At 38.6% G+C, this 14248-nt stretch overlaps 1 protein-coding gene across 2 annotated transcripts in view; it reads right to left on the minus strand.

Moving 5' to 3' along the window:
• Nucleotides 1–3677: 3677 nt before the first annotated feature.
• The window catches only part of GALNT2 (polypeptide N-acetylgalactosaminyltransferase 2), a 94736-nt gene continuing 84165 nt past the window's right edge, over nt 3678–14248 (minus strand). For both annotated transcript variants that reach the window (XM_054062813.1, XM_054062814.1), the window contains exons 12-16: nt 13629–13721; nt 13335–13418; nt 9863–9989; nt 5449–5568; nt 3678–4167 (exon numbers count right to left, since the gene is read on the minus strand). In XM_054062813.1, coding sequence (XP_053918788.1) covers nt 4012–4167; nt 5449–5568; nt 9863–9989; nt 13335–13418; nt 13629–13721 — 580 coding nt within the window. In that variant the 3' untranslated portion in view covers nt 3678–4011. The remainder of the gene's footprint in view (nt 4168–5448; nt 5569–9862; nt 9990–13334; nt 13419–13628; nt 13722–14248) is intronic.

Consider the following 14248-nt stretch of genomic DNA (forward strand, 5'->3'; position numbering starts at 1 on the left):
AGTTCTGGTAAGTAGTGCAAAATTTGCTGGTTGTTTCATTCAGTCCTGACGTTCATACTAAGTAGCTTACAATGAAGAGTATGCACAGAAAATATCTAAGGCTCTGGGCAGAGACATGAGAGACAGACTTCTGCATTTAACACTGGATTAGATTGAAAGCTCTTACTGCCAGAAGCCTATTGTAATTACCTTTCAGTATTACCTGTCAGCTCACGGATGTCAAAGGGCATTTAAGATGAAGAATCCTCATTTGAGCTCTCAGATATGATATGCAAATGCAAGTTTGTCTCTTTTATTTACTGAAGTCTGACGGGGTTTTTTTCCATTTTTGCTATCCATAAATATATTAAAAAAAAAAAAATCTATTTGCTTTAGACTTTTTGAAAGGTGCCAAGTAGTCACTAACTACTGGCACATGGGGAGAGTATGTTTGCTCCCAAGAACTTCTTTCCTGCAGCCTGATTGACAGGTAAAAATCTTCAGGTAGCAGGAGTGTTTAAATTTTCCCTATAAATGCTTCTGCAGGTTCTGCTAGCTGATCATGTCCCTGGGGCTAACTCTAAAGCCACATTTCTTAGACTAGGAACAAAGATCCTAGTCCTGTAAACCACATAGCAGAAAAGGCGGCTATGCCGCAAGAACTGACTTGAGGTGTCTCTGAAGCTGGACAAAACATCACAGATGATGGTTTGGTGGTTTTTTTTTTTACCTCATCCATTCCTCCGCTTCTCATTTCACCTCCCAGAGACCATCACACCATCTCCTACCTGTTTGGCTTGCAGCCCACTTCTGTCAGGGTGATGCTGTAATTGAGCACAATGCCCCGGCTGCAGCTTCACTTACTCTTACAGCAGCAAGAGCATCTCAGACTTTCACACCTTCCATCACCTACCGTGGAGGATTTGATCCCTCCCCCCAGTTATGCCAGTGCAAGTTCATTGGCAAACTCTCTGAACTAGCCCTGTGAAGCTTTTGATCTCCCAAATACCTTTTTTTTTTAAAAAAAAGTGGTTTTTTTTTTTCCCTTTTTTAAATATGCAGTATTCAAGATTTAGCTTCAAGTGCACCACTGACATCTGAATTACTACCCTGCACAAGGGAGAGCAGAAAGACAACACAAGCAGATGAGGACAGGAACCCAAATTAACTATGAGAGCTGCTGAACTTCAGGAAACAACCAGGTGAACTGAAACATTTTTTGAAGACTATTTCCACCTACAAGCTCCAGGTAGACTTCTTGGTTTACTCAGTTGCATCAATCATCACACTTATCTATAAAGCGTTCTTCTTTATTTAAGTTAAACAATTTTTCAAGGATGGTTTCCATCTATAAAACAACAAAGTACAAGCTCTGTACAGCAGACTTTTCAAACCAACTGAAGAAAACAGTTTCCAAACTATGTTTTGAAAATCTGCAAAACAAACAATATCACCATTCTTGCTCTGAAGACAGTAAGAAAAGTTCTCAGGAGACTCCGTTGCAATTTGTTTCAAGGGCTCTTAATTTATCTTTCAAATGGGTGAATTTCTTCCACATTAAAAACCCCTAAAATCACAGTAAGTAACTTTGGCACACTGTCATGTAAACATAACAAAAGGATACCACTTCTTGTATGTTCTCTCAAAGAAAAGCAACATATAACTCCTATATTAAAACTCCTATGCACAGCATCCATGGGGAATTCATGAAAATATTCCTACTTTTTTATGATAGCAGTTGACATTAAAGACTTCAGAGGTGGAATATGGATTTTTTTTTTTTTTTACTAGCAAATCTGATTCAGCGATGAGAGGAAAGTCAATATTCAGAGTTGCTACTGCTGATTTCAGTTAGTACTACTCTTACTATGATCAATGTTGCAAATGGAAATACCTCCATGGTAGAAGCTAAGTGGCTGAGGATTTTCTCTTTTAAATTCCGGTTTTCAAAATCTCAAACAACTGACTTTCTCCTCAGCCCATATTTCCGTATTTATTTTTCCGGAATATGAAGAAATCTACTGCTATGTTTATGAATCATGTTCTAGTTCTCAGCTACATTAAAATGCTACAGATAGGGAGAGACTAAAAGCTGAAAAAGTTTATCCACTTTATGGCCTCTAAACCAGGCAAGTTTTTGGAGAAAGTGGTTGTGAAGAAGCAAAAAAAAAAAAAATTAATTATTCATAAAAAAAAATCAGATGATGGATGGAAGAAACTGGATTTAATGCCCCCATCCAAAGGTACGCAGGTATTTGCAAGTCATAACTTCAGACACAAAAGGTTTTTGTGGGCACACTGACTGGCACAGTTAAAGCCATTTTGCCCAGAAGAGTACCACCTCTATGCCTAAAGTATAGATGCAGCCAAAAAAACCCGAAAAATTGGGAACTACTCTACTTTCAGGAACAAAGAAAGAGGGCAACTGCACCAGCATACTACAGTATAGCAGATGCTATTCATCTCCTTATGATCAACCCTTACATTTTTCCAAGATCCATCATCTTACCAAAAACACTTCCTGGCACTGCATGTCTGCACTTTTTTTTATCACTGCTTTTTCACTTATTAATACTTATTTACCTTTCCTTTTCATTTTAAAAGCTCATTGAAGCATTTGCTTTTAATAAAAAAGTATATAGTCTATGCAAACATAAGAAAGGAGAGGTCAAAGTTTGGGTTAACTTTGACAGTATTATTTTAATATAAAAATTACATCAGCCGGATCAAAGCTGCAAAATGCACAGGTTCTATGGTTAAAAACACATAGGATCTGCTGGGATCCAGGCTGATTCCCAGAGCTGAGCCTGAATCCATTCCAAAGTCCATTTAAAGAAACAAAATGGAAGAAAATTCCCCACTAGTAGGTCTATAAATTAAGCAAGTGCAATTCAGAGATATCACATAGCTGCTCATCCTTGCAAACTAAAAATCAGATTTTGTGCTGTTGACAGTGACGTTCCTATTCTATCTTATTTCTACAACTCAAAAGGGGAGTTTGAGACACAGAAATTTTTCTCAGTAGGGGTCAAAATAAAACTGTGCTGAACCCACACGGCTGCATGGAAGATCTGCCCTATTTATATAATTTTGTAACAAAGGAAGAATTATTTAAAGACAAAGTACTACAGAAGTGATCAACACAAATATCAAGTACAAGTTTAACGTTATCCAGAGCACAAGTAATGAGTTTCCAAGTTGGAATAAACAATCTGAGAAATCATCTGTGCAGACGTATTGGCTTATTCTGCTATTTTCTTTCTCCTCCTGAGTTTCACGATCTCCAGTGAGGGTGAAGTGTTAAGAAGTAGATCCAGTTTGCAAAGCAAAAGCATCCAGTGTTAGCATGGACATCATACCCAGCAGCACAAAATCTGCACTTTCATAAAGTTTCACTCTCCTAGCATTCCAATCCAATTTCAGGTTATGCATGTGTCAATCACTTCGCTGAAAATTATAGGATGATGAAAACTGATATAAATCATTGGGAGCTGACAATATATATATTTTATATATTTATATTTAGAGTCCATCGTAGAAAAGTTCATATTCAAATTACCAAGTACACACAGGAGGAAAAAACCTTCAAAATGACACTTCTGTTTCTGGAAACAACAAACCATGATTTCTATGCAAATGGAGTTTTCAAATGACCTTCTCCTAGTAATTTTTTCCCCACCCTCCCTCCCACACCCTGTTCCCCACAGGTGTTTCTTCAGATCCTTTTTTTTATCATACATCAATTGTTCCTAGAGTTAGCTGCTGTGCAAGTACGTAACAAAGACAGAAAAGAACTGTTGAAGTCTTCACACCAATAAGGAATTGTGCTGCAGTCATGTTCAGCGACAGCCTTGCAGTGCTCCAAGTCCCCCGGATCCCTGGTGTCTGCTTCAGCACTTTCCTACTTTCAGATAAAGGTGGAATACTGAGGTATATAAGTTCCGTGGAAAGTTTTAAGAAATACATCAGTAATTCAATCAAAACTTTGCCCAATGTTTATGAATCGAAACAGCATTCTGCTTGTAAGTCCTTCTACTGCTGCAGATTAAGCGTGAATTTCCACTGTTGTGACAAAGAAGGACTGCAGATCTCAACGGTGAGACCATCGTTTTTGGCATTTCGGCTGTCTAGACAGAGGTTGCTGCCAACGTGCCTCAGTTTAGAATTGCTTTCAATTTGTTCCCATTTCTGGAAGAGAAAATACAGTTATTGAGTTGGAGAAGGAGTAAAAGGATGAGTTCTACACCCTGTCCCTTGAAGTTTTCATAAGCTTCCCTGGCTTGTGCTTGGGAAAGCTGTGAAAACTGTAATAATAGTATGCAGTTTAGACGATCCTCATATTAGAGTATATAAGTTATGGCAAGCCTTCCTTGCCAAAGCAGTTGTTCATTTAGCTAACACACTGCAGCAGATATAGAATAAGCCAAATCATTTTCCTCTACTGCAGCGCTTCTCAAACATGCTGTCACACCATGTTACCTGGGTGAACCTTCAGTCTAAAGAAAAAAAATAAAAAGCAAATAGTAACAGAGAAAGAAAAAGCACAATCACTAAAGACAAATTTGCAGAAAATGGACACCTTTCAATTATACAGAAGAGTACCAGTCAAAGCTTTTGTGCTGCCAGAAGCTTTTTGCCCAGGATGATGCCAAGGAAGTGGCAAATCCCGAATGCAGGCTTTAAAAAAAAAAAAAAAAAAGTGGGTTTTGTTGTACTTCTACTATTTTGTGCCTTTAAATCTTAACAAGGAAATCTTGCTTCCTTAGTTTCGTTTTCTGAACAGTTGAAAGAATATTCTTTCATCAAGGAATAGCATTTCACCTATCTATCTGCAAAAACTGAGGTACAGAAAGAGTGAAGCTGGCAGATGATCAGAACTGATGACTTTGCAGAAAGCTGAATTGTTATATGACTAGATCAAAAAGGTGGTATGACTCTGCAAATGTGATTTTCCTCAGGCATGGGAAATAGATGAAGTTACAATGCTGCATTAATAAAAATGAGCTGAAGTAGCCTAGTGCTGTTATAAACAGGTCACAGCTGAAAAGAAAGGAGAAAAGACAAACAACTGTCTTCTGAGAGACAGACTACAATCTTCAAACTTCGCTGATAAGAATTCTCAAAAATACACTGTGGGATATGAATATATCCTATTTCAGAAAAGAGATGTAGCAGCAAAGACTGTTACACAACAGCACTGTTGGATGAAACCTTTACATAAGGCCTCTATTGGGATAAAATCTCTTTATTTTCATAAAAGATTGTCACTAGCTTATGTAAACAAAATCTGAGTACACAAGCTTATTTCTGCTGCTCTGCCTGGATGTCACGCATCCTACCTTTACACACAGAAACAACAGTGAGACAGAGTGGAGTCAAACAGATATGACTACCAGTGTATGTTCTTGCATTCTCATCAGAACTCTTGCTTTCCCCAGTATTTGCAGAGTACATTCACGACATACTAACCTGTCTGCTGTCGTTTTCCCTACAGCCCTGAAGTTTTATTAGTGAACCAGGTGCTCTGTCCACAACAGTAAGGCATAAATCCATGTGTTTCACCGACTTGTCCTTTGTTAAGGCCCATTCCTAGAAAAAGGAAAAAAAGTGTACAAAATTGTGTATACTAATATATGCACAAGGTGCACATGCTACCTCTGCATATGTAGCATAGGTTAAAATCCTGTAAATAGCTGTGTATAAGCATTAGAACTGTTCATTGCTTCCCATAGAGCAGGGGAAGAAAGAAGGTCCTTTTCATATAGAGTAATTCCAATTGCTTTAGTTGTCTTCAAGTCCACTCAGAACTGGGTTGGCTGTTTGCTCCCTCTGCTGGCTTTGCACAAATACAGACAGTCATACAGGTCCTTAGGTTTAAAATATTTGTCCAGTTATAATGTTATTTATCTCCATATATATATATCTATATGTGTGTATTGCAGCCCTCATATTTTCAGTGTAGAAGATATTTATACATATATATATATATATATGCAAACAATACAGATAATCGTATATATAAAAACCCTAAAAGCTTGGTCAGCAGCATCACTGCCACCCTCCACACACACTGAACACAGCATACGAGGTCTGACAAAAAAAAAAAAACAAAAGAAAACTAGTAACCCTATAGTTTGGGAATCAAGAGTGGGAGAGAAGAGAAAGATGGTTATAGAACATGTTCTAGACTGTCACAGTGAGACAAAGCTCAACTCAATCACTCCCCTCAGTACAAGTGGACACATATTCAAATATAGATGTGTCTTACCCTCAGTCAGAAAATGTTGGTGCACAAGAGTGAACAGCAAGCTAGCATCAAGACAACACATCAGTCCACAGCACTTTGTCTGTGAAGTAGTTTTTAACTAGTAAGATCAGTGTGCTTGAGCACCAGCCCTATTCACCAGACCTGACTCCCTCTTCCCAAAGATTAAGTCACTGCTCTAAGGAACCCATTTTGTCGTCAGTAGATGTAAACGCAAAACTGATAAACATCCTCAACAGCATCTCAGAAAATACCTGTGCATTTACTTTGAATATTGGCAGCACTGTATGCAGCTGTGTGTCAACTCAGAAGGGAACTATTTTGAAGGTGATCGTAGCTGATTTTAATTTGTTAAATAAAAAGAGTTACAGGCACAGTCTCAGTTTTTGTGTCAGACCTCATATGTGCCACTGAGGAAATGGTAGTTTATCGATAGAGACCACTGGAGAGCAACACACAACAGGGTCGAACTCAAGGGTAGAAGAAACGTGTTACTTTCTATCCAAGGCATGACATATAACAGTTTCCTTTAAATGCATTTAAATATGCAGCTCATATAGAGAGCAAAGAAAAGCCATCCTGAATGTACTGTTGCCCAGCTTGTTTGGTATCAGCATCCTCCTATGCAGGGTTTGATCTTACACTGACGTTTAGACTCTCTCCATGCCTTTCTCTCCAAAGTCTGGTCTCCAGGATCCAGACTGGTCTTCATTTGTCTAATTATCCTTTGAGGAAGGAAACTGATCTACCAACTAAAGCCATACTCATTATCCAAACTGCGCTTGTCACTACTTATAATGGCACAATTAGCTATTCTGAATCCTGTTTAGTTACTGAAGAGCTGTATAACACAAAACTCTAGACATACAGGGCCAAGTCTAGTTATATTTAAAATGTTTTGCAAGCAATCAGGGTTTGAGAAAGAAATTTAATGAGTCAATCCACCTCTTTTTACCTCTTTTCTGATATCATAACTGCATTTTTTTGCTTTCATAATCACTTCTAAACTCAGCAGATCTAACAACAATTAAATTCCTTGGAGAACAGAGGCTCAAGAAACAATCAGAACTTCTAACTCACATGATTACAAGTAATTGCCATTGTATAGGAGCAAGCTATTAGATGGGTACGATGTAATGCAAGTACTAGAATAATGAAAACTACGCAAAACAAAACAAAGGCAAGAGAACTTTGTGTATTTCTTTGTTTCCCAAACCCTTTAGCTGAAGACTTTTCCTTTTACACTTAATATGCTGATCTCGGATGACAGCAAAATTATTTGCTTTTTCAGCTCTGTCCAACCCGTAAGATGTCAACAAGAATCATTAATAGCCACACTCAAAAACTTAAGGAATTAATCTAGTTGTTTTCAGAGCTTATTAGGAATCACAAATGCCCCTGAAACATACAGTCCCCTTGTATGATTTATACAGAACAGTGACAGCTGAAAATACCACCAGGGAAATAAGTAAAACTTGTGTTTTAAAACGCTGCAGTCAGTGAAAGTTAGAGCCTTGAAAATATTGCTTTACACATCTTCACCCTTACATTAAAAGGCTTCAAGAGACCCAGGTACAACAGAAATCACACAAGAAATTAATGCATTTAAAAGCCAAAGGTACTGCTTCACAAAAGCTCCAAGCTCTGCTGCTGGAGACATCTACATGGTGGCCCTTCATGGTATAAAATAAAGTGTATAGATGCTTTCCTTCAGTGATCAGGACCTATGACTAGCTATAATGGAGATAACTAACAAGAAGGGAAGAAAAACTGCAAGCAGTATTTGTGCTCAGGGCACAGGCTGGAAACAGGATAGCTCTACATAACTTGAATATCAGGACCTGTGTCATATATCAGGAATATAGTTAGTAGAACACCACTAACTTGAAACCTTCCCCTTGTATCTAAGTGCACTTTGCTTTACCTTTATCTGTTTATCATAACCCCACATTTTTGTACATAAATGTCAAATACACCATAATTTCTCCAGCCTTCAGAGGTACACATCTGCCTTTTTAATCACTGAATTCTACCAAACTGCTGGTGGGGATGGGCAGAAATCCCATTTTGACTCAAATTTTACATTTTAAGTTGTGTTGAGTGTAAGCCAGAGTACACTCCTGAAATTATAGGAGAAGGTCTCCTATAAAATCTGAGTATTCTTAATCCTAACTCTTTCCGAAACCCACCTTGATAAGAATTGGTGCAAAACATATAGTATAGGTTTAAAGACTCTGTTCCCAATCCGTTTCCCATGATGTTCATTCCCTCCAATTTAATATGAATTCTGCTAGGACGTAAAACCTGGTTTTGGCCCATTCTGCCTCCTAATCTGTCTGAATGTCCTCTCACAGGTAACTGTTCAGAGCAAGTGTATGCTGGTTTGGTCAAGGTCAGCTTCATAAAAGAAACTGCATGGAAAAGAGGGTCAAACTCAGGGGAGGAGAGTTTGAAAGAGGAAGGTAAGTTTGTGTATCTATACAGAACACACACCACCACCAGAAACTTCCAAGCTTTCTGCACCAAGGCAATTCTGACATGTCTACCCTGTCTCCTAAAAAACATTGTGTTGTTTTGAAAAGATAAGTATACTTCCATAAAGGTAATAGAAAAAGTCTCCCCAGATAGATTCTCTTTAATGACAGGGAAAAGAGGAATACCTCGGAAGTATAATGGAATTGCGTTAAAATCATCATGATATATCTTACAGGAAATAACTTCTTTATTTTAGTCTTTGTCTGATTTTAGGGTTTTCCCCTTCTAATTTAAATCAGAGCAAGCAAAACTGATACACATTCAACAGCAGATTTGTAACTGGTCAGCATTCTATTTTAACAGATACACTTGAAGTATTAATCTTATATCTGATACATAGTCAAGTTGATTCTGAAAGGAATTTAGAGACAAAGCAGCATACAACACAGCACACATGCATATATTTTGTGAATGATAACTACGTCATAACTGCATAAATTGATTCTTTGAATAATTAATGCTCTCATTTACAGATTTCACACATTTGCAATTAATCTAAGAGTAGGATTAGAAAGGTTTTGTTGAAAAACTCCCTTTTCTGTGAGTGAATAGGATATAATCTTTAAGCACTTCTGTTTTCCAGGAGAGCAAAACAAGGATTTAAGACAGACTTTTTTATAGCTTACTACCATAAACTGGCACTGACTAGTAGATATCACAGAAAAGCATTCTTCTATTTTGCCAACCTTAGGCCAAATGCTTAATACAATCCAAATCTTTTCTCAAGTAAAAAGCCACCCCCAAAAAAATCAAACACACCAATTCACTGAAAGAAGCCTTCTGTACAAGTATAAAATTGCTGGGAAGTAAGTTACTTGTGTCTAGCGTAAAAGCGAATATTAACAGAGACAAAGGAAGGGGATAATTTAATGCACGCTGAATGTCTGCATTCAGATTCCAATCCTGAAAATGCAAAATTATATTGAGAGACAAGTTATTTAGCCAATATGCTATAATAACTGATATCCTGATTTGGTTTCATCTTCCTATCACCAGTACAGAGTACCTGCTTCAGCTTAAAAGTTTCACCTTTTTTTGTTTTAAAAATCACATACTGTGGAAAAAAATTAACGGCATACAGACCTGGTTTCCCCCGGCATTATGACATTCATAAACTCCAACAACACCATCTGCAAAATGGCCCAAAGTGTCAAGGCAATTGGAACCCTGCTGCAGAGCCCCAAAAGCTATATCTTGATGATCAGGTACCCTAAAATAAAACCAGAAATATCTGCTTAATTCAATTCCAGCTACTTTATGTTTTTTGTTTGTTTCATTTTGTTTTTTAACTCCTTGTCTTTACTCAGGGTATTTTTAAGATGACAGGTTAAAGTCAAGTGATGACTACTACCTGGAAATCTCAATCATCTTCTGAAGACAGAAAGCAATTATCTGATCACAAACTGATCAAACGTGTAAACCTGCAAGCTTAGGACAGAATACAAAAAGACTTGTACCAGAGAATGAGAATGAACTTACAGACTCAGCACAAAAAGCAAATTAAAGATGACTTTGCATCATAATTTAAGGTCAATAAAGCTTAACGCTATCAGTTAAGGTCATCAAGCCCTCTTGTTTTTTTCAGCCAAGCTAGCTTATGGCAGAAGTACGACAATCTACATTTTTCTCAGACTCTTTACAGAAGTGTTAGAAAAGGGGTAAGGAATTCAGAAAAAAAACCCAAAAAACTGTTTTGCTGATATGTATTTTCATAGAACCACAGAATGGTTTGAGTTGGAAGGGAAGAAAGACAGAGTCATAGAATCATTAAGGTTGGAAAAGACCTCTAAGATAATCAAGTTGAACTGTCAGCCCAACACCACCACGCCTACTAAACCATGTCCTGAAGCTTCACATCTACACGTTTTGTGAACACTTCCAGGGATGGAGACTCCATCACCTCCCTGGGCAGCCTATGCCAATGCTTCACCATTCTTTCAGTAAAGAAGTTTTTCTTAATATCCAATGTAAACCTCCCCTGGTGCAACTTAAGGCCACTTCCTCTCATCCTATCATTTGTTACTTGAGAGAAGAGACCAACACTGACCTCGCTACAACTTCCTTTCAGGTAGTTGTAGAGGGTGATAAGGTCACCCCTCAGCCTCCTCTTCTCCAGGCTAAACAGCCTCAGTTCCCTCAGCTACTCCATATAAACCTTGTGCTTCGGACCCTTCACATCAGCTTCATTAATCACCTAGTTCCAACCATCTTGCCATGGGCAGGGACACCTTCCACTAGATCAGGTTGCTCAAAGCATCATCCAGCCTGGCCTTGAACACTGCCACAGACAGAGCACCCACAGCTTCTCCGGGCAACCTGTTCCAGTGCCTCATCGCACTCACAGTCTAGAATTTCTTCCTTATATCTAATCTAAATCTATCCTCAATCAGTATAAAGCCATTCCCTCCTGTCCTATCACTACATGCCTTTGTAAAAAGTCCCTCTCCAGCTTTCTTGTAGGCCTCGTTTAGTTACTGGAAGGCTGCTATAAGGTCTCTTCAGAGCCTTCTGTTCCCCAGGCTGAACAACCCAACTCTCTCAGCCTGCCTCCACTGGAGAAGTGCTCCAGCCCTCTGATCGTCTTTGTGGGCCTCTTCTGGACTCCAACAGTCCTTCTTATGTTGGGAGCCCCAGAGGTGGATGCAGTTTTCCAGGTAGGGTCTCACCAGAGCAGACTAGAAGCGGAGAATCAACTTCCTCGACCTATTGGTCACACTTGTTTTGATGCAGCCCAGGATACACTGGCTTTCTGAGCTTCAAGCACACATTGTCAGCTCACGAGCTTCTTACCAACCAACACTCCCAAGTCCCTCTCCTCAGGACTGCTCTCAATCCATTCTCTACCCAGCCTGTATTTGTGCTTGGGATTGCCTTTGTACTTGGCCTTGTTGAACTTCAGGAGTTTAGCACAGGTCCAGCTCTCAAGCCTGTCAAGATTCCTCTGGATGGCATACCTTCCCCTCCAGCATGTCAAAGACACTACAAAGCATGGTGTGATCAGCAAAATTGCTGAGGGTGCCCTCAATCCCACCGTCTATGTCTCCAAAGATGTTAAACAGTGCTGGTCCCAATACTGACCCCTGAGGAATGCCACTTGTCACTGGTCCCTACTTGGGCATCAAGCCATTGACCGCAACTCTTCAAGTGCAACTATCTAGCCAATTCCTTATCTACTGAGTGGTCCACCTGTGAAATTCAAGTCTCTCCAATTTAGAGACAAGACATACAAGACAGTGTCAAAATGCTCTGCACAAGACCAGGTAGATGAAGTTTTCTCATGGTCGCTTATAAAGTCTACTTACATAGTATGGAAATACCCAGGCAGACCCATTCAACCAAGTACAGTTGTGGAGTAGAGTCCTTGAGTTCATATTAAACAGTAAAACAAGGGCATATTAGTCCCTTTTAAAACTTCAGACTGTAATATGAGTATAACAAGTCAACCCAGCAGAATGAGCATGAGATATGACACAGCTTAAGACAACATCAAACTTAAGTAACGCTTATGGTAGCACATTTTCCAGGAGAGCTTGCAAGACGTATTTTTTTTCTTACAAATTCAACAAAAATAGATATCCTCCGACACTTTTAAGAGAAAATAAAGAATAACTTACTTCCTCAGCATCATTCTGTTTTTATGAGACTCTTTAGTATATGTGATGTTGTACATGTTTCACCAAGGCTGTAATGGTTGGTGCTTTTGCATTCCAAGCCTATATGCCACTAGCAGTTACCTGACACTACTGACATGAAGTGCCCCCAGGAAAAAAACAAGTATTCTTATAAGCCACACACAGTATCTTATCATTACACTACCAGTGTTAGGTTGACAACAGACAAACTAGTTTATAGACTCGGATCTGACAGACATTAATGGGTTATTGAACAAAAATCTTTTCATCCCTGCAAAAAGTGTTTCTTTTTGAGGATTTTTCGTTAGTAGAGATGCATTCATGTTACAGATACCGTTAGCAACGTTACCCCTCATTGCCCTTTTCCCACCTCCTCCCAAAAGTTAGTGATCATCCAGTTACAGAGAACAAGAGACAAAAAGAGCAGAAGACTTGGCTTCTTAGAGTCTTGGGCATCTACCCTTGTCTGCCAAATATACAAGGCCCTCTTGTCTGCTGACTCCCATTGCTTGTACTCTACTGAGATTCAGTCCCCTCACTCAACTAGGCATGTGCTTAGGCAAAAGCAAAAGCTTTAAAGAGATGACAACAGGATAGAAAACAGTGAACTTTTGAGCAAATGGCCTGTGTAGGAGACAAACTTCAGGGCCAGTAAGTTAAATCCTGTGGACACTGATCTCCACAATACTTGCTACTGCAGCTGTAGTTCTGGCAAGCAAAGAAGAAAAAGCAGCTTACTAGGGAAAAAATGGCTCTTTAAGAAAAGCACTAATAAAAATCAAAAGCAAATAAGCCTGTATGAGGCACTGCTTTCACAAATAAATTAAACATTCTTTACATTCAAGGAAGGAGAAAGAGAAACTTATTTCTGGGGTAGACAAAAAAGAAAACTCTAAACTATCTCTGATGCAGCTAAAACTCACCGTAACTCAGGATAAACATTTTCAAGATACCACTTGAATGGTTTGCAGTTAAGTCTCTTTCTGAGTTCCATTCGGCTTTGAATACTAGAAGGGGAGAAAAAAAGGAGCAGTTTTCAAAGTCAAGTTGCTATCTTCGTACACATTAAGGAATACACAGAAAACTCAAGAACAGTAGAATTCCAGAACAATATTTTAAAGAGAACACATGAGAGTTAGCACTGCTTTCACTTAAGATTTGAAGGTGCTGTCTCATGAAGAATAAACTAATAAGGCAAAGACACCCTTGTGACTTACTTGCCATAAGGTACATTCCTGGCTGAAGGCACTGCTGCATAATAGAAGTTTTTATACTCATCCATCCAGACTTCTGCTGCCCTGCGTGTATTTCTACAGACAATCATATGAAAAACAGATTATATTTTCTCTAGCTGCAATTAGACCATGCCATGTATCTTTAGGTTGATTTTAATCATTCCTAGTACTACACAGTCAGCTGCCTCAAGCCAGGCAGAAGATTCCCTATCCAAGCAATAGAAAACAATTAGAGTAACATAATTGAAATCAATGCATTTAGAACAAAATTTATGTCTTTTCCCCACTCATCACTGCTTCAGCTTTTTGTTCAGAATTTAATATACATCTTGGAGATAATTCTGCGAACTTCATGGAAGTTGTTAGGGGGTTATTGGTTAGGTTTTATTTGTTATTTTTTTTTCCTTTTTAGAAGAGTAACTTGACAGAAGCCAAATTCAGTGAGTGTTCACCTGAACAAGCCAGCTAATTAGTTACAGAAAAATCTCAACAATTGGCAATATTTAATAAAGTCTTTTACCTTTCTGAAAACAGACATGCTAACATAGGCAATACATTTTCAGTCTTCATCCTATTCCTACCAGCAGAGCACTCAAAGTTCC

Source organism: Cuculus canorus, chromosome 3, assembly GCF_017976375.1.
Source record: "Cuculus canorus isolate bCucCan1 chromosome 3, bCucCan1.pri, whole genome shotgun sequence".
NCBI lineage: Eukaryota > Metazoa > Chordata > Aves > Cuculiformes > Cuculidae > Cuculus > Cuculus canorus.